Source organism: Pantherophis guttatus, chromosome 10, assembly GCF_059756535.1.
Source record: "Pantherophis guttatus breed Tessera chromosome 10, ASM5975653v1, whole genome shotgun sequence".
Classification (NCBI taxonomy): Eukaryota; Metazoa; Chordata; class Lepidosauria; order Squamata; family Colubridae; genus Pantherophis; species Pantherophis guttatus.
The window spans coordinates 7,757,791-7,781,978 of record NC_142072.1 but is presented as its reverse complement, the minus strand read 5'-3'; the positions used below and the strand labels follow the sequence as shown (position 1 = coordinate 7,781,978).

The 24,188-nt window shown below is 41.8% G+C and overlaps 1 protein-coding gene across 1 annotated transcript in view; it reads left to right on the top strand.

Annotated features, from left to right (window-relative positions):
- Positions 1–6,272, top strand: part of USF2 (upstream transcription factor 2, c-fos interacting) — a 28,600-nt gene extending 22,328 nt beyond the window's left edge. The window contains exons 8-10 of the mRNA XM_060693890.2: positions 43–137; positions 1,837–1,965; positions 4,163–6,272. Of these exons, the coding sequence (XP_060549873.1) occupies positions 43–137; positions 1,837–1,965; positions 4,163–4,252 (314 nt within the window). The 3' untranslated portion in view covers positions 4,253–6,272. The remainder of the gene's footprint in view (positions 1–42; positions 138–1,836; positions 1,966–4,162) is intronic.
- Positions 6,273–24,188: the final 17,916 nt, after the last annotated feature.

Below are 24,188 nucleotides of genomic sequence, written 5' to 3'. Positions count from 1 at the left end.
TTTATTTCTTTTATTTCTCTCTCTCTTTTTTTTTTTTTAAAGTTGAACGGAGGAGGCGGGACAAGATCAACAATTGGATCGTACAGCTGTCAAAAATCATTCCAGACTGCAATACAGACAACACCAAGACGGGGGCGGTGAGGGCAGTTACTGGGGGCTGGAGGGGTGGTGGTGCAAAAGGAATTACGTTTTGCTTTGGGGGAGGACATATTAAGCTTCTCTCATGTGGAGATGTCCCAGATCACCCTTCCATGGTTCCAGTGGACTTTCCCTGATTATTGTTTCTCCCAGATGAATTTTCCCTATTGGTTATCTTGTTTGCAATTGCTTTGGATAATTACAGCCTCATTGGATGGCATAATTGTGGAGTAATTGGAGCCACAAGTACTGTTCAGTCAGATTATAGCTTGTATAATAATAATAATAATAATAATTTTATTTCTATACCGCCCTTCTCCCGAAGGACTCAGGGCGGTGTACAGCCTATTTAAAAACACAAGACAAACATCAATTTAAAATTTAAAATTATTAAATAAATTTGGCTCCATTTAAAACCACAGAAATTTAAAATACCCTAATTTAAAATTATCATGTCGATAGCCCAGCCTGGCGGAACAACAGGGTCTTCAGTGCACAGCAAAATACACGGAGGTCGGAGATCTTACGTATTTCCGGGGGCAGTTCATTCCACAGGGCTGGGGCTCCCACAGAGAAGGCTCTCCCCCTGGGTGTCGCCAGCTGACATAATTTGGCCGATGGCACCCTGAGGAGACCCTCTCTGTGGGAGCGAACTGGCCGGTGGGAGGCTGTTGGTGGCAGAAGTCGGTCTCGAAGGTACCCGGGTCCTATGCCATGGAGCTGCAAATGAGCTGTCATAATTGAGAGTTCCTGCTTGAAGAGTTCCTTAGATTTGCAGATGCTTATTCCTAGCGATTTCTCCTTAGCTGAGGACAACCCCACAAGAAACCTCTTTTCCACTTGAGAAATCCTGAAGCTGTGGCCGCTAGTTGGCCACTTTGGCCTAAACTCAAGAAGTTAAGCGGCTTGGACCTCATTAGTATTCGAATGGGAAGCTACCAGGTTCGTAAATAGCCCTAAAGCTCTAGGAAGTCAGGGGGTGGTGGAAACAATTTCAACCATCTTGGGGAGGGTGTGTGTGTGTTTGCGATGAGCGACGTCTTTGTTGCTTTCAAGAACGACACAAAGAGGTCGCCAGGCATTGAAAAGTTGACTCAAAACAGATGGAAAACAGCACTTAATGCTTATTTTTTGACTAACGGCAAGCTCTATAAATTGAGACGAATCGATATTTTAGCCAGCCACAAATAAATAAATAAAGTCCCATCCTACAAACAGAGCCAGCTAATCCTTGGAGGTGTGTAGTGGCTAAGACGCTGAGCTTGTCAATCGAAAAGTCAGCAGTTCAGCGGCTTGAATCCTTAGCGCCGCGTAACGGGGTGAGCTCCCGTTACTTGTCCCAGCTTCTGCCAACCTAGCAGTTCGAAAGCAGGTAAAAATTGCAAGTAGAAAAATAGGGACCACCTTTGCTGGGAAGGTAACAGCGTTTCGTGTGCCTTTGGCGTTGAGTCATGCCGGCCACATGACCACGGAGACGTCTTCGGACAGCTCTGGCTCTTCGGCTTTGAAACGGAGATGAGCACCGCCCCCTAGAGTCAGGAACGACTAGCAAATATATGTGAGAGGGGAACCTTTACCTTTAAAGGAGGAAAGACCTTAGAGAAGACCGATGATTTTGGAAGATCCTTCCCACCATGCGAGGTGGGGCAGAGCAGGAAGCTCAGTGGTGGAGCTGTTCCTTGTTTCTCTCTCTTTCAGAGCAAAGGGGGCATCCTCTCCAAAGCCTGCGACTACATCCGGGAGCTGCGCCAGACGAATCAGCGTATGCAGGAGACGTTCAAGGAAGCCGAGAGGCTTCAGATGGACAATGACTTGCTACGGCAACAGGTAGCTCAGCCCACATTCTTCCTCTCTTTCTTTGGAACAGGGTTTGGGATTGTGGCCAGCCATAAAGCTGAGTACGGGTAGTTTTCGACCTACACGACCGCCAACGGAGCCCACAATTTCGGTCATCGAGCGAAACATTGGTTGACAACTTTGTCCCATTTTGCGGCTTTCCTTGCCACCGTTGTTAAGTGAATCACTGCAGCTGTTAAATTAGTAACGGTTGTTAAATGAATCTGGCTTCCCCCTAGGACTTGGCTTGTCAGAAGGTCGCAAAAGGGGATCCCGTGACCCCCCCTGGACACTGCAACCGTCATAAATATGAGCCAGTTGCCAAGGATCTGAATTTTGATCACATGATTGTGGGGGGGGGGTCGTAACTCTGGAAAACGGCCATAGGTTTTTTACTTTTTTTCAGTGCCGTTATAACTTTGACCGGTCACTAAGTTAACTTGTTGTAAGTCGAGGACTATCTATGGGCATAATAGTAGTGCAGAAATCGGGATGTCCTGCTTCAGGGAACTCTTCCAGGTCACACGGCCTTGGAGCAAATCTGTAAGTGCGGCCAAGTACAATTTTCAGGAATTGCAGTTAAACGTTACCTCAGAACAAGAGAAGATGGACAGTTGATATATTTGCGTGTATCATATAAACAGAGTAAGTCCCTTTGCTTTCACAAAATGTGTGTATGTGTGTGCACGCACATGTGCATACCAGGTGTGTGTTTTCTTTCAGCCAGTTTCGGGTGAAAACATCCCTAAAAACAAATGGACTTGCTTTATGACACAATGTCTGCTTTACAGCTATCACAAAAACAGTTACAAAAATCCAGATATCCAGTTTTGGTTACCACAATGTAAACAAGATGTGGAGACTCTAGAAAGAGTGCAGAGAAGAGCAACAAAGATAATTAGGAGACTGGAGGCTAAAACATATGAAGGACGGTTGCAGGAACTGGGCATGTCTAGTTTAATGAAAAGAAGGACCGGGGGAGACATGATAGCAGTCTTCCGATATCTCAGGGGCTGCCACAAAGAAGAGGGAGTCAAGCTATTCTCCAAAGCACCTGAGGGTAGGACAAGAAGCAATGGGTGGAAACTAATCAAGGAGAGAAGCAACTTAGAACTAAGGAGAAATTTCCTGACAGAACAATTAACCAGTGGAACAGCTTGCCACCAGAAGTTGTGGGTGCTCCATCACTGGAGCTTTTCAATACAAAACTGGACAGCCATTTGTCCGAAATGGTATACGGTCTCCTGCTTGAGCAAGGGGTGGGATTAGAAGACCTCCAAGATCCCTTCCAACTCTGTTATTCTGACCTGGTTACATGAGTCCCCCAGCTTAACAACCGTCATGACGTACGATGGGAAATTCCCAGGTTTCACTACGGTCAGTGGTGGGTTGCCCTCAGTTCGCACCGGTTCTATAGAACCGGTAGTAAAACCGGCGGGAGGCTCCGCCCACCGACCCTGACATCATCAGAATGCTTCTGCGCGGCCCTGTTGCGAACCGGTAGTAAAGGTAAGTAGAACCCACCCAGGGGTGAAATGTAAAATTTGTTACTACTGGTTCTGTGGACGTGGCTTGGGGGGGGGGGGGGGTAATGTGACTTGGTGGGCGTGGCCAACTTAACTTTTTTTTTTTTAACTTCTCAAAGTATTTTTTCTATTGCTTGATCAGGCAACTCAGCTGGGATCGTCAGAGATTTTTCAAAGCATTTTGTTTACCACCTCTTCGGCCAAGAGGTTGCAGAAAAAAATGCTTGGAAAAGCCTCTGACGATCCCAGCTGAGCCGCACAATCATCAGAGGCTTTTTTTTTTTTTTAAACTTTTAAAAGCATTTTTTCATTGGAAGAGGTTGTAGAAAAAATGCTTTTAAAAGTTTTTTTTTTAAAAAAGCCTCTGATGATCGTGCAGCTCAGCTGGGGCATGGTGGGGGGGGAGAGGCAGGGATTTTTGCTACTGGTTCTCCGAACCACCTGCCGCCATCACTACCGGATCAGGTGATCCGGTCCGAACCGGGAGCATTTCATCCCTGAACCCACCCCTGATTACGGTCAGAAATCGAGGTCTGCCTGTACTTTTTCGCAGCAAACCCCAGTTGCGTTTCCTTAACTCTTGCCTCCGCTTTTCCCCAGTTTGATAAACGTCTCCCTTTCTCCTCCTCTTATTTCCCGTGTCCTCCCCCCCCCTTCAACAGATTGAACAGATGAAGACCGAAAACACCCTTTTGAGAGCACAGCTTCAACAACACGGAATTGAAATGGTGGGCGACACCCCAGGGCAGTAGCCCCCCTTTCCTTCGCCTCTGCCTACCTGCCGAATCTCAGCCTCCCAATTCTTCTGGGTTTTTTTTATTTTGTTTTGTTTTGTTTTTTATATATATATATATATATAAACCGAATCCTCGCCTCCCGACAACAATGACACAACGAAACCATCGCCTCTTGGATGAACCTTGCCTCCTTGCTTTGCGTTTGAGGACGGGGGATGTGGTGAGGGGGCAGGAGGGAGGAGTTACAGAGGAGACTTGGGGGGGGGGGGCTTTTCTACCCCATACCTTGCTACTGCCCTGAAAGGTGGCGCCTGGCTTTCTTCCTACCAGGTGCATCCTTTTACCCCTTCCTCCCTCTGCCCGCCCTCCCTCTTTCTTTCTTTCTTTTTTTCTTTCTTTCTTTCTTTCTTTCTTTCTTTCTTTCTTTCTTTCTTTCTTTCTTTCTTCTTTCTCCCTTCCTTCCTCCCTTCCTTCTTTCCTTTTTCTTTCTTTCTTTCTTCCTTCCTTCCCTCCCTTCCCTTCCTTCTTTCTTTCTTTCTTTCTTTCTTTCTTTCTTTCTTTCTTTCTTTCTTTTTCTCCCTTCCTTTCACCCTTCCTTCCTTCCTTCCTTCCTTTTTCTCTTTCTTCCTTCCTTCCCTCCCTTCCCTTCCCTTCTTTCCTTCCTTCCTTCCTTCCTTCCTTCCTTCCTTCCTTCCTTCCTTTCTTTCTTTCTTTCTTTCTTTCTTTCTTTCTTTCTTTCTTTCCTTCCTCCCTCCCTCCCTCCCTCCCTCCCTCCCCCCCTCTCTTTCTTTCTTTCCTTCCCTCCCCAGGATTCAACAGACAAAAATCCTGCAATTTTTTTTTTTTAACAACAGGTTTTTAACACGGGTTCACTGACTTCTGTCACCCTTTTCCTGGGTGGGAACTAGGGGTGGGGTTGGGGTCATCCTTCCTTTAGCTTGGCTGTTTTAAAAGGAGAGAAAAAAACCCTGCTAGATTATTTTTTTATTATTATATTTTTCTTGTCTCTTCTGTACGTTTTCGGCATCTTGCTTCTGGAGGAGTGGGGGCGGGTTGAGTGGAGAGGCTGTTCTCTTTGGGCACGACGACAACCCGAGAGGCTCTCGGGGCGGGTCACAGGTATGTCCGGTGAAACGGAAGAAAGTACAGCGGGTCAGGTTGACCCACAAACACACACTCGCACTCCGCGCACGAATTTAGCCAATTCAATTGAACACGGCCTGCAGACGGAGCGCACCACCGTTTCACGGTGAGGTTGAAAACAGCCTTATGCAGCAAAAGAAAAGGACAAGGGAGTTGGGAAAAAAAGAAACTTTTGCATTTGCGGGCAATGTGCGTGCTTTTTTTGTTGTTGTTGTTTTAAATCCCGAACAGAATTCTCTCTCAGTTTCTGGGGACTTGCAAATCAAACCAAACAGGATTTTTAGCTGCATTTTGTCATGAGCCTGATGCCGAATTTCTGCCTCTTTTTTTTTTTTCTTCTTTTTTGCTCCGTCCTCGTAAAAACTCAAGTCACCACATTTCTTCGAATCATTGTCTCACATTCTTTACTTTCCCATTGTTTGAAGGCACTGGCCAGAACCATCCTAAAAGTTCACCCTTCCCTTCCCTTCCTTGTCTCTGTCTCTCTCCCCCCCCCTCTCTCTTTCTTGTAAGTAATCTTTATTTTATTAGTTTAAAAAGGGCGTTTGTATAGAGGTACGGTGTTTGTATGATAGCTGAAACCCAGGTCTTTAGGAAAGGCAATAGTGGTGGGTCGAATGACAACAGGGTTGCTTTCGTGTGTGTGCGTGTGTGTGTTTTTTGATATTATATAATTTTTTAATTAAACTTCAGTGTTTTAGGATTTCAGGTTTAAAAAAGGAAAAACAAATCAGGAGATGAGGTTTTTTTTTTTAAAGAAAAAAAAAAGGAAATCTCTATTTTGTGTCCTTCCCTTCTACCTACTTCTGACCAGAATTTTTTTTTAAATAAAAAAAAAACAAAACAAACAATAAATGGTTCCTAAGATGGTAAAATACTATTGTAACAGCAAGTAATGTAGACCTGATTTTTTTTTTAAAAAAAAAGAGATCTATATATACCAATCACCCCATCCTTCCCTTTTAAAAAAAAAAAAGGAAAAAAAAATTATCTTAAAAGTTGCAACTGAATTTGTGGTCACAATTTGTACTGTTTGATCCTGTGGACACCTCCGTCGATAGGACGAAAAAAAAAAAACAAAGCAAAATTGAGCAGAAAAAAAAAGCATATGGTATATATACTGTAGTGGCCAAAATTGTGGAAACCTTTAGGGAAAAATATTTTCTAAAGCTAGCTAATAACACCACTTTTTTTTTTTTTTTGGAGGAGTGCCATAAAATTATATATCGATGGAAAGAGAATTTAATCACGAATGTAATGCAATAACTTTTATGAAGGATTTGCTGTTAGAATAGCAGTTACAGTATAAAGAAGAAAAGTGAAACGTAGAAAAAACAAGATATGCAAAAATTATCACCATATAAAAAACGAGATATGCAAAAATTATCACCATGTCAGTTAATATTTAGTTGGGTAACCTTTAGCATGAATTAATGCCTTACAACGTCTTCCCATGGAGCGAACCAAGTCTTTCAGTTCTGCAGCTGTTCTAATGTGAAACCAAGATTGAATGATTGCTTCTATTAACTGGGTTTTATTGCTGGGTCGCTTCTGACTAGCAAGTTTCTTTAGTCGGCTCCATAGATTTTCAATTGGGTGAAGGTCTGAGCTAGACCAGAATAGGATTATCTTGAAACTCCGGGGGGGGGGGATGGTGTTATTGGCCATCAAACCTCAAAAATACACTTTTCCCAAAAAGTTTCCACAATTTTGGCCACTACTGTATATATATGTGTGTGTGTGTATATGTATATAAAGATTAAGGAGTTCGCTTGCAGAGTTTGTTGCAAAGTAGGAAATAATTCTGTTTATATATAAAGAAAAAAAAATCCTGCACAGAAAAAAAAAATTGCTATCGGATCATTTTTGTGGTTCAGCATTTCCTTGGGGTTGCTTACGAGGGTGGAATGAAACGACTGCGGTGATTCGCTTAACGACGGTGGCAAGAAAGGTCATGAAATGGGGCAAAACTCACCTAACACGGTTGCTAAGTGAATCTGGCTTCCCCATCGACTTTGCTTTTTGTCAGAAGGTCGCAAAAAGGGGGGTCGCAAGACTCAGTACAACCGTCATAAATATGAACTGGTTGCCAAATATCCAGATTCTGATCACATGATCAGAATAATATAATAACGGTCGTAAGCACAAAAACAGTCATAAAGTCACTTTTTCCAGTGCTGTTGTAACTTTGAATGGTCATTAACGGATGGTTGTAAATTGAGGACCATCTGTATGGCCAAACAAGACGGCTGCATTTGATTTAAACCCTATAGATAAGAGGTGGAACTTCACCAGTACAGCAATGAAGCACTTATTATTCTCTATTATTTATTAGACTGAGTATCAGATTTACATTCTCCCTTTCATTCGGAGCTCAAAGCTGCTGTCTATAACCATCTCATTGTTTTCCCCACCACTATCGTTCTGTGATGGCAATCAGTTTTGGTGGCTGAAGATGGAATAGTTTTCCAGTCCAATACCATTATGCCACACTGGATCTTGGGCTTAGGGCAGAATAGTCCTCTCGTCTGGACTATTGTAACGCTCTCTACATGGGGCTCCCCTTGAGGTGCACTCGGAGGCTCCAACTGGCACAGAGTGCAGCTGCGTGGGTGGTTATGGGAGCGACGTGGAGTTCCCATGTAACCTCTCCTGCGCTCCATGGGTTATCTACGGGACCTGGTTATCTACGGGACCGCCTGCTACCACCAATAGCCTCCCACCGGCCAGTACGCTCCCATAGAGAGGGGCTCCTCTGGGTGCCGTCGGCCAAACAATGTCGACTGGCGGCCCCTAAGGGGAGAGCCTTCTCTGGTGGCACCTACGATCTGGAACAAGCTCCCCCCGGAGATACGGAGGATCCCGGATCTGCACACCTTCCGTCGCGCGCTTAAGACTTTTTTATGTCATCAAGCTGGCCTGGCCTAAATCATCTCCCCTTTTTAAATGTAAATTTTAATTTGTTTTAAATTATGGGGTATTTTAAATTCAGCCAAATTATTTAATTCGTTTTTAATCTATTTTAAATTTTTGTATTTAAGTGTTTTATCTTGTGGCTGTTCACCGTCCTGAGTCTTTCGGGAGAAGGGCGGTATAGAAATTTAATAAAATAAATAAATAGTCAAACTCAAGGCCTGGAGGCCGGATCCGGCCTGCAGGGTGCTTAGATCTGGCCCGCAGGGCCACCCTAGAAATAGATAAGGACCAGCCTGCAGTGCCTCTGCCAGGGAAAAAACAAAGCTTGGGAGGGTTGCATTTTGCCCTCCCGAGCTCCATTTTAGCTGGCATAGAGCTGCAGGAGGCCATCGCAGCAAAAAAACGAGCTCATGAGGGCTGTGGGAGCCACTCCCCAGTTCCGTTTTTGCTGGCAGAAGATTGCAGGAGGCCGTTGCCACCAAAACGGAGCTTGCTTATTTATTTATTTGTTCGTTTGTCATATTTCTATGCCGCCCACTCTCCGAGGACTCTGGGCGGCTTACACCAAAGACAGTATACTAAATAGCATGTTGCCCCCAACAATCTGGGTCCTCATTTTACCCACCTCCGAATGATGGAAGGTTGAGTCAACCTTGAGCCAGTGAGATTTGATCCGCTGATCTACTGAACTAGAAGTAGTTGCAGTACTGCACTCTAACCACTGCGCCACCTCAGCTTGTGAGTCCGTTTTCTCTGGCAGAGCGCTTGGGCTATCCCCAGGCCTGAGGAAAGGGGGGGTTTAGACGGTACATTGTTCTGGGGCCCATGGAGCTCAAAGGGGGCCCATGAAGGGGAATTTTTTTAAAAAAAAAAATATTACAAAACCAAATTTTAAAACAATATTGGATATATACTTCATACTCTATATTTTGCAAAACCGCCTTGCAGCCTTGTTTGACGTAACCTTTATTAATCTGAAACTCGGTGAACAGTTACGTAATTTAGTGAATTTGGATGTCCGTGTGGATGTCACACACTTAATTTGTGTGGAAATGGTCTTCAGGTCTCTGCTGTGAATGCGCAGGAGGGCGGGGCCATGCAGTTTGGGCACACATGCATGGACGGGGGGCATATTTGTCTTGTTCCAGCACTAAATCCTCTCAGCCCTGGCTATCACAGGCGCCTCCGACGCAAGTGATGTCGAGCTGGCCATACCCACCCTGGTCCCAAGGCCAAACAACTTAGATGCGGCCCTCAATGAAATTACAGTTTGACATCCCTGGCTTAGGGGAAAGGAACTGATCCAGAATCATCCAGTTGAGCTGCTGTGATTGAGAGAGGACTACAAGCTGGGTCTTCCCAATCATAGTTTAGCACCTTCACCACTACCTCACCCAAGTTCTTGGACAGTGGTGGGATTCAAAATTTTTTACTACCGGTTCTGTGGGCATGGCTTGGTAGGCATGGCTTGGCTTTGTGGACGTGGCAGGGGAACAATACTGCAAAATCTCCGTTCCCACCTCACTCCAGGGAAAGGATACTGTAAAATCTTCATTCCCTCCCCACTCCAGTGGAAGGTAACTGCAAAATGGGCCTGGTGGCTCAGCAGACTGATAGCATTGTGATTAACACCAGCTGTCTGCAATTACTGTAAGTTCGAATCTCACCAGGCTCAAGGTTGACTCAGCCTTCCATCCTTTGTAAGGTAGGTAAATTGAGGACCCAGTTTGTGGGGGCAATAAGCTGACTTTGTATAGAATATACAAAAGTATGAAGGCTACTGCTTAACGCATTGTAAGCTGCCCTGAGTCTCCGGAGAAGGGCGGCATATAAATCATTTAAAAAAAAAAATAAATCCCCATTTCCTCCAGATCAGCTGGGACTCGGGAGGCAGCAAATAGATGGGGGCCAAGCCAGTCAGAGGTGGTATTTGCCAGTTCTCCGAACTACTCAAAATTTACCCTACCGGTTCTACAGAACAGGCCACAACAGCTAGAGTTTGCATTGCAATATATTGAATATAACCACCAGATATACTGTAGCTTTATCTTCAGTATCCCCCCCGTACTCCCACCTATCTTTGCCCCTTAAAAAACCCGATTAAAATTGGAAAGCTCCTCCAATACAGGATGCTTATCCACTTATGTCCAGTCGCCTAGCTACCATTTGAAGTTACGACTCCCTAAAAGCTACATGCAATACCAGTTTCGAAGTTAAAATGACGCAAACACCCATTGGGTAACAACAGATTCACTTAATGACTGCAGAAGTCACTTAATGATTGCTGTGTTAACAAGCACCACAAAAAATGCTGGGAAAAAAAATCAGGTCTGATCCAGAGGTGGTATTCCGCAGGTTCTGGCCGGTTCTGGAGAACCGATAGTGGAAATTTTGAGTAGTTTGGAGAACCGGTAAATACCACCTCTGACTGGCCCTGCCCCCATCTGTTCTCTGCCTCCCGAGTCCCAGCTGATCGGGAGGAAATGGGGATTTTGCAGTAATCTCCCCCCTGGCTTGGGGAGGGAAAGGAGATTTTACAGTATCCTTCCCCTGCCACGCCCACCAAGCCACACCCACAGAACCGGTAGTAAAAAAAATTGAAACCCACCATTGAACTACAGTGATTCACCTAACCAATGTGGCAAGAAAAGTCGTAAAATGGGAGAAAATTCACTTAACCAATTTCTCACTTGGCAACATAAATTGTGGTCGCAGGTTGAGGACTACTGTCTATGAATGAACCGCATGTAGTATATTCAAAGTAATTCAGGTTTTGGTGGGTTTAGTGTTTAAAAAGTCGCTCACAGCGAAGGTCCATAAGAATTGCAGGGTCCAACTTCTGAAGAACCCCAAGGTTGCTTACATCCTGAAAGGTGCTGTGTTATCTATCACACCTTTGTGGACATGGCTTTCCTTGACCACTTGCAAAAGAATGTTTTGTGCTTTCTTTAAAAAAAAAAAACAACACTGTGAACTTTCTGACACATTTCTGAACTTTCTGGTATGGCCAGAATGGGGAGGGAGTGGAGGTAAATGATGTGTTTTGCCTGTAGTAATGCTGTCCTTGAGCTGCTCTAACCACAAGGTGACCATGCCTGCCTGATCACCCCCACCCAGCCAAGGACACCACTGGTACCAGTTGCCTAAACGAACAGTGGCACTGGGAGGTGCCTTGGCTAGCCTGCCTGTCGCCAGCTCATTTTTGTGTTCGGCGCCTCCTGTAATCTGTGATCTTGACTGTCCCTAACTGAGCCTCCGGTTGGGGAGGGAGCAAGAGATGAGCAAGAGAGAGAGACACACACACACGGAGAGGTCAAAGAAGGTGAGGTTGCAAAGTTGCTGGATTGTTTGTGGATGGCGCTTCACAGTATTGCGTCCTCGGATCTGTATTTTGGACCAAAAGAGACTTTTGTTACAAACTAGGAATTGCCGGGAAGTTCAGTTCAAGAAGATTTGTGTGTGTCTACCTAAGACTCTAGAAAGAGTGCAGAGAAGAGCAACAAAGATGCTTAGGGGACTGGAGGCTAAAACATATGAAGGCCGGTTGCAGGAACTGGGTAGGTCTAGTTTAATGAAAAGAAGGACTAGGGCAGACATGATAGCAGTCTTCCAATATCTCAGGGGTTGCCACAAAGAAGAGAGAGTCAAGCTGTTCTCCAAAGCACCTGAGGGCAGGACAAGAAGCAATGGGTGGAAACTAATCAAGGACAGAAGCAACTTAGAACTAAGGAGAAATTTCCTGACAGTGAGAACAATTAATTAGTGGAACAACCTGCCTCCAGAAGCTGTAAATGCTCCAACACTGGAAGTTTTTAAGAAGATGTTGGATAACCATTTGTCTCAAGTGATATAGGGTTTCCTGCCTAAGCAGCGGGTTGGACTAGAAGACCTCCAAGGTCCCTTCCAACTCTTCTCTCTTCTACTCTACTCTACTCTACTCTACTCTACCCTACCCTACCCTACCCTACCCTACCCTACCCTACCCTACCCTACCCTACCCTACCCTACCCTACCCTACCCTATTCTATTCTATTCTATTCTATTCTATTCTATTCTATTCTATTCTATTCTATTCTATTCTATTCTATTCTATTCTATGGAATGACTTGACTCCAGAAGTTGTGGGTGCTCCAACACTGGAGGTTTTTTAAGTAGAGATTGGACAACCATTTGTCTGAAATGATACAGGATTTCCTGCTTGGGTTGGACTAGAAGATCTCCATGGTCCCTTCCAACTTCTAAATTCTAAATACCTGCAAGAAGACTCCCCCCACAATGGAAAAAAGTTGAGAAGAAATGGGTTGGTCAATGTCTATGGAGGTTCTCAGTCATCCAGGTCACGGTTGTCCCAAAGGTACTTTTTCAAAAGGCAACTGGACATTCTTTGTTTTTCATTGAAGATGTATATACCTGCTTAGTAGGGCTTTCGGGGGCCCCCAACTAGTGTTCTTTTTTATACAAAATCAGCTTATTGCCCCCACAATCCCGGTCCTCATTTTACCTACCTCAGAAGGATGGAAGGCTGAGTCAACCTTGAGCCTGGTGAGATTTGAACTTGCAGTAATTGCAGGCAACTGGTGCTACTTAACAGCGCTTTAGTTTGCTGCGCCACCAAGGCTCTTATCCTTCCCTCTGGAGTGGGGTGGGAATGGAGATTTTGTAGTATCCTTCTCCTGCCACACCCACCAAGCCACGGCCACAGAACCGGTAGTAAAAAAAAAAATTGGATTTCATCACTGCCCCAAGCTTCCTTTGTTTGGCTTAGCTGCCAGTTTACCCTGGGCACAATCCAAGTTTACCATGCTGAATTTTGGGTCTGAGATGGAAGGAGCTGTAGGATTCTAGCTTTTTAGGAGGTGGAGAAGAATGTGAAGGTAAAATTTTAAAAAATCTGGAGGAGTTTGCTAACATCCTTTCCATTGAACGCATTTTTTAAAGCATCTGATAAATACTGATAGCACTTAGACTTATATACTGCTTCATAGTGTTTTACAACCCTCTCTAAGCAGTTTACAAAGTCAGCCTCTTGCCCCCAACAATCTGGGTCCTCATTTTACTGACGTCGGAAGGATGGAGAGCTGAGTCAACCTTGAGCCGGGGAGGATCGAACTGCTGGCAGTTGGCAGAATTAGCCTGCAATGCTACATTCTAACCACTGTGCCACCACGGCTCTTAAAGGGAAATAATACAGGTAGTTCTCAATTTATGACCATAATTGAGCCCCACATTTCTGTTGCTAAGTGAAACATTTGTGAAGTGAGTTTTCACATAAAGTGAGCCAACCTTTCTGGTCACAGTTGTTAAGTGAATCATTGCAGTTCAGTCAGTAACATGATTGTTAAGTGAAATCTGGCTTCCCCGTTGATTATGCTTGTCAGAAGGTTGCCAAAGGGTGATCACATGACCCTGAGTCATTGCAATCGTCATAAATATGAGTCATTGGCCAAGTATCTGAATTCTGATTACATGAACTTGAGGATGCTGCAGTGGTTGTGAGTGTGACGAGTGGTGATAAGTCACTTATTTCGGTGCCATTGTAAATTTGAGCAGTCACTAAACAAACTCGTAAATCAAGAATTAACTGTAAAGCATATACACTTCTAGGAAAAGGGCCTCCAGTTTCCATTCTCAATCTTCGGGCCTACAGAAATAATTAGCCCAACAAGAACCTATGTCAAGGGTTGCGGTGGCTCAGTGGCTAAGATGCTGAGCTTGTCGATCGAAAGATCGGCAGTTCAGCGGTTCGAATCCCTAGTGCCGCGTAACGGGGTGAGCTCCCATTCCTTGTCCCAGCTTCTGCCAACCTAGCAGTTCGAAAGCAGGTAAAAAATGCAAGTAGAAAAAGAGGGACCACCTTTGGTGGGAAAGTAACAGTGTTCCGTGCGCCTTTGGCATTTAGTCATGCCGGCCACCAGACCACGGAGACGTCTTTGGACAGCGCTGGCTCTTCGTCTTTGAAACGGAGATGAGCACCGCCCCCTAGAGTCGGGAACGACTAGCACAGATGTGCGAGGGGAACCTTTACCTTTACCTATTTCTCCCAGGGGGTAGTTCTATTATTTGACTGCCTCCTGAAAATCATTTGGCACAAATATACCATTTTTCCTATAAAAATTAAAAGCCATACTTTTTAAATAATAATAATAATAATAATAATAATAATAATAATAATAATAATGATGATGATGATGATGATGATGATGATGATGATGATGTGTTTGCTGGGCTGACCCACAGGTGGTTGCTTTTCTTTATTTGTTTTACCTTTACTTAAAGAAATTAAACCTCCTGATTTGAAAGGCAGACGTTGCATTATTTTAAGCTTTTTTTTAAAATTGTCATTTGAGGTTTTTTTTTCTGTAGAAAAGCTGACTCAAAAGAGCTTGCATGAAAGATTAAGTCAATTATTCAGCAACTAAGTCACAAGCTAAGCAGCCACATTTCACCCTCTTGAATTGTGCCAACTCAACCGTCGGTCTTATGCTTAAAAAAATCACAAAGGTGGATGATAAACCAGCTTTAATTCCAAAGCTTGTGTGGAAGAAATCATACTTGTTTTAAGATAATTAGTTGACTTTATTGATTAGCCCTTGGGCCATATAAAAGTGCCGAGTTCCAGACACAAATTATTACCAAAATCTGATTAAAAACTGTTTAAAATGGAATTGGATAAAATACAATTTAAAATGAAATTGGAATAAAATACAGCTTACGAAGAAATTGGAATAAAAAAAAGCAATGATTTAAAATATAGATAAATAAAATATGCTAAAATGATAAAAGGTATCACCCCTACAATCTTCCCCAATCAGTCCCACGTATGCTGATCTCAACTGAACTATTTTGCTCAAGTACTGTGCTGTGTTAAATGTTGTTTTCAGATTCTGGCCTGCACATAAGGTAAGTTGTTCTGATATGGGGGTCCCAATGGGTCATACGTTTAGTACAGGGGTGTCAAAACTCGATTTCATTGAGGGCCGCATCAGGGTTGTTCATGACCTCTGGGGGCCAGGGTGAGCGTGGCAGCTCAATGTCACTCGTGTCGGGGGCGCTTGTGGTAGCCCGAGTGTTCTGCCAGCAAAAACGGGCTCCCAAGCTCCATTTTTGACTGCAACGGCCTCCTGTAACCTTCTGCTAGCGAAAATGGAGCTCCGGAGGGCTGTCCACGGCCCTCCTGAGCTCCGTTTTCCCTGGCAGAGGCACCGTAAGCCAGTCCTTCGCTGTTTCCAGGGTAGCCTCGCGGGCCAGATCTAAGCACCCCATGGGACGGATCCGGCCCCCGGGCCTTGAGTTTGACAACACTGGTTTAGTATATAGACCAAGGTACCTGTCTCTCACCCTATTTGTCTTAAGAGACAACGGTGTCACTTCCCCGACTTGGTAAAAAGAATGGGAACAGCAATGTTGAAAACGGGTTTCAAAGCATTACTTACAATGCCGGAGCAACCCGAATAAAAGTTCTATACAGATGGAATTTGCACAAACTGTGCTACTCCACAAAAAACTAACTTGACTTACCACATCGAGCAAATGTGGCTGCCAGATTTGCAGCTGCTGTGTGTATGTGTTGTGCGACCCCCCCCCACTTAGACGGGTGGGTTCTACTTAACATTACTACTGGTTCACAACAGGATCGCGCAACGAGAAGCTTCTGCGCATGTGCAGATCACTGATGATGACATCCGGAGCAGTGGGCGGGGCCTCCTGTCGGTTTTACTATCGGTTCTTGCGAACCAGTCCGAACCGGGGGCAACCCACCACTGCCCCTAGAGTATGTTCCTATTCATATTTGGCTGTACATTCTCTGCTTAAACTCACCCATCTTTCCTCTCAATTGAGGGAATGTAGTAATAATAATTTTAAAACGGTTGCCACTCCTAGTACAGAATATGGGTAGTGCTTCCAACATTTTGTTTCGTGACCATTGAAAGTTACAACGGCCCTGAAAAAATGTGAGTTTTGACTGCTTTTCACAGTTACGACCTCTGCAGCATCCCCATGGTCAGATGATCAAAATTCAGATGCCTGGCAGCTGGTTCCTCTCTATGACCGTTGCTGTATCCGAGGATCATGTGATTCCCTTTGGTGAACTTCTGACAAGCAAAGTCAACGGGGAAGCCAGATTCACTTAATCACCGGGTAACTTATCAACTGCAGTGTTTCACTTAGCAATGGTGGCAAGAAAGGTCATAAAATGGGGCAAAACTCCCTTAACAAATGTCTCACTTAACAACAGAAATTTTGGGCTCAATTTTGGTCGTAAGTCGAGGACCACCATTTATATTGACATCTCCCGTTTCCACTTGGAGGCTGATCAGCAAAATACGATCCTGGGTTTAGAATCCTATTCTTCGTATCTATGTGTCTCCCTTCCTTGATTGCTCAACTCTGTTCAGTTGAGTAAGTATTTCAGTTGAGTAAGTAACAATAAGTATTTCCGACATCTTTGGGGGAGGGGTACCTACTCTTTTTTGGCATCATAAATTGAACTGCAAGGATTTTCACCTTCCCAGCTGCACTGAAATCTGAAAATAATAGGTGGCTGATTTGAGAGTGGCCCTTGTGCATTGAAGTTTCCTCTCGAAACAATATCTCAGGGGCTGCCACAAAGAAGAGGGAGTCAAGCTCTTCTCCAAAGCACCTGAGGGTAGGACAAGAAGCAATAGCTGGAAACTAATCAAGGAGAGAAGCAACCTAGAACTAAGGAGAAAATTCCTGACAGTCAGAACAATTAATCAGTGGAACAACTTGCCTCCAGAACTTGTGAATGCTCCGAGACTGGAAGTTTTTAAGATGTTGGATAACCATTTGTCTGAAGTGGTATAGGATTCCTTGCTTAAGCAGGGGGCTGGACTAGAAAACCTCCAAGCTCTCTTCCAATTGTTATTCTCACTATGCCCACACTTTGTTTATCATGTAGAGACACGTCGTAGGACAGTTCTGGGCATTTAAGCAAAGAGGCTATGCTCTGGATCAGTGGTGGGTTTCAAAAAATTCTACTACTGATTCTGTGGGCATGGGTTGGTGGACATGGCATGGCAGGTGTGGCAGGGGAAGTATACTGTAAAATTCCCATTCCCACTCCACTCTAGGGGAAGGTTACTGCAAAATCCCCATTTCCTCCCGATCAGCTGGGACTCAGGAGGGAGCAAATAGATGGGGACAGGGCCAGTCAGAGGTGGCATTTACCGGTTCTCCAAACTACTCAAAATTTCCGCTACCGGTTCTCCAGAACTGGTCAGAACCTGCTGAAACCCACCTCTGCTCTGGGCCCCTTTTGCTGGAGGTGGTGAGACTTTGAGACAGATCTCAGTGGCTGCCTTGATCATTATCAGATGGCGATATTCAGCCAGTTCGGACCAGTTCGGACGAACTGGTAGCGGCGACTGCAGGTGAGCCTGCCCACCTGCCCCAGCGTAATGCCCTCCTATTTGGCCACGTTTTCGAGATCGGGCGCATGCCTGGAAGGCGCATTCACAAGCAAAGCACATGTGCGGGCGGATGGGTGCATGCACAAAAGGCAGGCGTGTGTGCGAAGCGAGCGTGCACACGCGGGGGGAACCGGTGTTAAGAATATCTGAAACCCACCACTGATCATTATGGACTTCTTGCCTTTGGACTGAATTCTCATATTTTGAGGGTTTGGGGTTCCACATTTTTAGAAAGAAAGTAAAAGAAAAAGGCAGTTTATCTCCCTCCCCTATTAGATATTTCGGCTTATGTGGGTGTCATTATTTTGGCTGCTGATTGGGTTTGTAGGTGATTTTGATGTTGTTCTAGTTTGTTTAGAACTTTGGATTCCTGAATTTTTATAGCCCATGAATTATTGTATTTCTGGGGATCAGGAAGAGACACAGATTCTTTTCAATAAATCAATGATAAGTTAATAAAGAATGGGCACAATTCAGAGGTGGAACTGGTCCCATCATCCAGGAAACGGGAATCATATTGGCTTGTCCTCAAAGGAGAGGACTGCCTGGAACTGATGCATCCAAGGTCACTGATCCTGGACAGAGGGCATGGAAGGAAAGGTGTCCTGCCTGGCGCCTGTGGGTCTGTGCTTGGCCGCCAGAGAGGAGCCATGGGTCTGCTGGAAGTCAGCCAAATCCCATCAGGGATGCAAGCAGAATGGAGAAACAGCAAACAAACGGATTTGCTTGGTGTTCTGAACAAATAGATTCTCCGAAAAGGGGAAATCTTGTTAGCAGAAGACAACTGCTCTCTGACTGGAAGAGGGGGCTTCTCATATCACTCAGAGATCAGGAAAAGGGGTTTTTCCCTCTGTAATATGCCCACTAGCTAGGTTCATGCAAGCAAAAAAATGGATTCCTTGCTTGGGTAGAATTCAGTTCAATCAGTACAATTTGAAAAGTATGGTTGATGCTTAAGACTATGAAGGTTGTTCTTTTGACGATAGATGGTAGAAGAGAAAGAAGATTGGTGATAAATAGATGCGTAGTTAGATGATAGATATAGAAGATAGATAGATAGATAGATAGATAGATAGATAGATAGATAGATAGATGATAGATAGGAAGATTGATGATAGATAAGAAGATTGATGATAGATAAGAAGATTGATGATAGATGAATAGATAGATAGATAGATAGATAGATAGATAGATAGATAGATAGATAGATAGAGATAGGAAAAAAGATTGATGATAAATACATAGATGATAGATACGAAGATAGATAGATAGATAGATAGATAGATAGATAGATAGATAGATAGATAGATATAGGAAAGAAGATTGATGATTAATAGATACATAGATACATAGAAGATACCGTGTTTTCCCAAACATAAGACCCTGACTTATATTTTTTTTGAACCCCGAAATAAGCACTTGGCCTCATTGCCATGTGCTCAAAAGCCCAATTGGGCTTATTATCAGTGGATGTCTTATGAGAGAGAGAGAGATGGAGAGATAGAGGGGAGAGAGAGAGAGAGAGAGAGAGAGAGATGGAAGGATGGATGGATGGATGGATGGATGGATGGATGGATGGATGGAAGAATAGGGGTGGCCTCCCAGACAAGAAGACACTTAGTGAATTTTCACTGCAAAGGGTGAATTTTAGACTAACTTTTCAAGGACTTAATTCAGCAATATAATCACTATAATACATTAACGTCCATATGCTCTGAAAATCCAGCCAGTTGTGACTGATTTAATACTGATGTAATCCATGGGAAAGCACATTGTTTGAACACAGCCATACCATCCTGGTCATCTTCCTAGAGATGGAGGGAAGAAGGAAGTGTCATCTTTTCGGTCACGACATAATGGTAAATAAGGCATAGTATGCATTATTTGTGCAGCGGTGTCATGCCATATATGATGTCTTTGTAGCTCATATTCAGAGTCTATGGAGATTTTCAGTTATCCAGGTTATGGTTGTCCCAAAGGTGCTTTTTCAAGAGGCAACTGGACTGTCTTGTTTTTTCTTTGAAGATGTTTTGCTTCTCATCCCAAGAAGCTTCTTCAGCTCAGAACTGAAGAAGCTTCTTGGGATGAGAAGCGAAATACCTTCAAAGAAAAAGCAAAAAGTCCAGTTGCCTCTTGAAGAAGCACCTTTTCGGACTCATACTTAATGTTTACATCCACCTCATTGCATATTCAATGTGTTCTTATTTTATATATTAAAAACCTCTCATTTTGGATGAAGATGTTGATATAGCCGAAACAGCATCATTCTGATATAACAGAAAGATGATATGTTTAGGCAAATATAAAATAAAGCATTTTTTAAATGGTAAAAAATATACTAAGGTCTACTGGGAGAATTGATAGAAATTTTTGGCTCTTATTTTCAACAACAGAATATCTCTCTTTGTAGGATCAGAGGTGAAGGATAACTACAAGAGGATTTTTGTGTGAAAGATTTGCAAAAATTTGTAAGTTAATGTAATATTTTCTTCCAGAATTATAAATAAGCAACTGGTTCTTTGGGGTCTTGAATTTATATTTGTTTAACATTAACTAAGGAGTTTCACCAAAAAAACTTTAATTAGTACCATTAAATCTCAATGAGATGTTTATCATTTTAATCTTGTTTTTGAAAATTGCCTGATTCTCTTTGCACAACACAATTGATTGAGATCATTAGAGGTTTTCTACTTTCTGACACCAAACTTTTCAGAAATGAAGTGTGTACTGTTAAAGATTAGTCTTGATAATTCTCTGGACTGGAACGTGAAAGAGAAGTCAACAACCTTTTAAAACTTTATTCCATTTTTTTAAAAAAAAGAACAACATGTTGATCAGCTTTGAGTCGGGCATATATGATGTGGTGATTTTTAAAAAAAAAAAATTAGTTCATTATTTAAAAATCATGTTTATATTAGGACAGCCCACATATTCCAAGTCTGTAGAAGTAGTATTAGAAATAAAAAGAAAATAATTGGAACAATTCACAGAATCCAAAACTTAATAGTTTTCCTTTTATTTAAGAAAATTATACAAGGAAAGTATTCAGTTGGATAAAAACTAAATGAGTGTTAAAATACTGTAAAAGCATTCGTATAAAAATTCTTAGAAATGACCAAAAAAGATTTTTTTTTTCCTGGTTTTATTTTCCTACTTTTCATTTGCTTTTTTTTAAAAAAACAACAACCAAAAATGTATTGTTATGTTGTATAATAGTATCTTTTTCTTCCTTTTGTGAGTTTATAATTTATAATAATACATTATTAAAAAAAGAAAACAAAATCAGAAACACACACCCACACAACAAATTTGAAGGTATGGGAGATTTCTTTTTAATTTTAAAAGACATTAATTTTATTACAGCGTAGCTTATTGCGATTTGTAGGGAAAACATAGCTGTTTGCTCCATTTTAATCCCAGGATAATTTAGATATAGTAAATAATTTAGTAGAAATAACTACTAATATGATTCAATAATTTGACAAAGACAGCAAATTAGCCTACTTCAGGGAAATATTCACAAGTCGTATTTCAGAACACATTATCATCCATCTTAATTCAGTTTGCACAGTTTAAAAGTGGTTGGTTTTGCTTGCAATATAATTCAGTGCTCTGACTATCTTCTCAAAAATCAGCCGGATTGAGTGCTGACAAGGTTAGGAAAATTACTGTACCCTCAAACCAAGTGCCACACTTGGTGACTGCATTTGTTTATATATTAATTCACCTATTTTGTACATTTTTAACACAATTGTCTGTACCCATCAAATATGGCCATCAATGGACACACATACCTTCCTAATTAATATATATCTTACTTCCTTTTCACAGCCATTTAAGAGAATGGATCAAAAATATTTTTAAAAGCCAAATTTAATGAACACTGTTAAAGTTTATGTGTATTTTCTTTTTATCTCTTCAACAGCTATAATTTTTTGAAGAAACTCTCCTCAATAGGCCTTTGATTTAAAATCTGTCTGAAAACAGATTGTTCATCTGACTTTTTTTTTAAAAAAAAAAAAACCTCTAAATTCTGGTAATTGAAAATTCTAAATATTGGCCACATTGGGGTTATTAATATTATTGCATTCAGTAACATTAACTGATGATAGCTGAGTGATATAAATGTAAAGACTTTCAAAATATGAAAGAATTCCCAGTACAGTAGTAGTGATAATAATAGTAATATTAATAACAATAAGCTATTGTTTGTGCAGTATTGCAGATAACTTTCAAACTGTGATAGAACTCCTAGATTCCTCCTCTCTTTTTTTTTTTGCTTCAAAGCTCTATAAAAGTGTATTAAATGTTGTACTGACTTTTCTCTTTAATTTAATTACAGTCTTTAATTATGTTCTTTTTATCTATATTTACATACACCATACTTGTATTTGCAATTCCAGTACATTAAAGTATTTACCTTTGGCATGGATTTGTTCCTAAATGGGTCAAAGACAGGAAGTCTTATTTGTCTTTTAAATGAATTGCAATTTCAAAAATATTTGCATGTGGAAAAGGGGAACTGGGTATTCCAAATCCTGCTTTACTAAGCAAGCTGGTCTGTCTGTCAGTCGATCTCTCTCTCTCTCTCTCATTCTAGAAAGATATCAGTTCTAGATTTATGTATACAAATGCATTGAAAAGAATGAAGCACACAATAATGGTAGTAATTGTGAAAATTGTATTATAGGTAACTTTGGGACAATATACTGTATGTGCTCTAGTTTATTATATTAACCATTTGATATTTATTCCTAAGAATTTGTGGTTGTTAAAGATTTCCCCTAACTTTCTCTAGTCTGCTCAAAATGTGTTAGGAATGCTTGCAAGGGTAATTTTTCAACCATTTGAACTTTCATTTTTATGTAGCAAATAAATGAAAGCATATTGAAGTTTTTCATGATCTCCAGAGAAGAAAGCCCTCGTTTCAAGAATGTAATTCAGAAAATAAATTCAAAAAGGAGCTGGAAATTATACAGTATAAATGTCTACATAGTTACTCAGAACTAAATCTCACTGCATTCAGCAGGACCTGTTTCCAAGAAAATGTGGAACTGCATAGAGTTTTAGAACTACGGTGATAAAAGACATTTAACTTCATCGCCACTAGGCTACTTTTCAGTCTAAATTGAAATTCAATCTATATGTAAATATGATCTAATTCCTTATAATTATCCACTCAAACATTTAGTGGAGCTCAACCAACCTTATTGTACATATGTTGTGCACTGACAATAAATATTTGTTTAAAAAAAAATTGTAATTTGGGCAAACTGGCCAAAAATACTCTCAATGCACATAACTCTAAGACCAAAATTGATAATACCTCCAACACCAGTGGGAACATTTTAACTCCCTGGAACATTCTACTATTTACCACACAATAGCAAAAAGAACAGGCAAAAACGGGTTTTATTATGAAGCAGCATTCATTAGAAGCATTAACACCATGTATTTACTAATAGAATAGAATAGAATAGAATAGAATAGAATAGAATAGAATAGAATAGAATAGAATAGAATAGAATAGAATTCTTTATTAGCCAAGTGTGATTGGACACACAAGGAATTTGTCTTGGTGCATATGCTCTCGGTGTACATAAAAGAAAAGATACATCAAGAATCATAAGGTACAACACTTAATGATAGTCATAGGGAAACAGTCAATATAAATCTTAAGGATACCAGTAACAAGCAATTTATGGATTAAACAGAAAGTGAGACTTACACGTTATGTGTTAACTAATTCTTCATTTCTGTGTTGTACTTCTTCTAATGGTCCTTTTAGGTAATCCTTCCTTCACAAATCTCTTCCACTCCAAAAGCCCAGTTTTATGTCTATCATCCCTTTTTTTAGGATTGTGGTCCATGCAGTTACTAAAACGATCTGTGATCTACAACAACTTAGGTAATCAAGAAATGTGATGCACTTTTTTTTTAAAGATCAGTTAATTCGTTGCCTGATCAACCCCATATTTCAATAATTGCATCTGACTTAATACAACTCTGGTATTATCTCTGTTAAAATTCTGGCATGTTCTGACCTACTGAGTATTTAAACCAGGTTGAATTAGAACCTGTGGAAGCGTAAACTTCAAGACCAGGTCTAGATCTCTGTTTTCAAAACATCTTCTGCAAACGATTCCAGGCAGCCTTCCCTCCCCATGTTGGGACATCATCATCTCTTTCTCTGCTGATGTGACTTGATTTGTTTCTTCACGAGTTCTTCTCAGTCTGCTTTGCTGACTGGCAGAAGACATGTTGCAAACTGTGGTTGATGGGAATGGCTCGTTTCAAATCTTAATTTCCCTTAATTTTGGACGTGTGCTGATTGGACTGTTTTAGTTTTGAATGTCCAGCGAAGAAAATTACAGTAAATCTACTGCAATGGTTAGGAAAATCCCAGAAAGGATTAAAGCTGGAATGGAATATACTAATCGTTTCTTAACACCGGCCTTGGT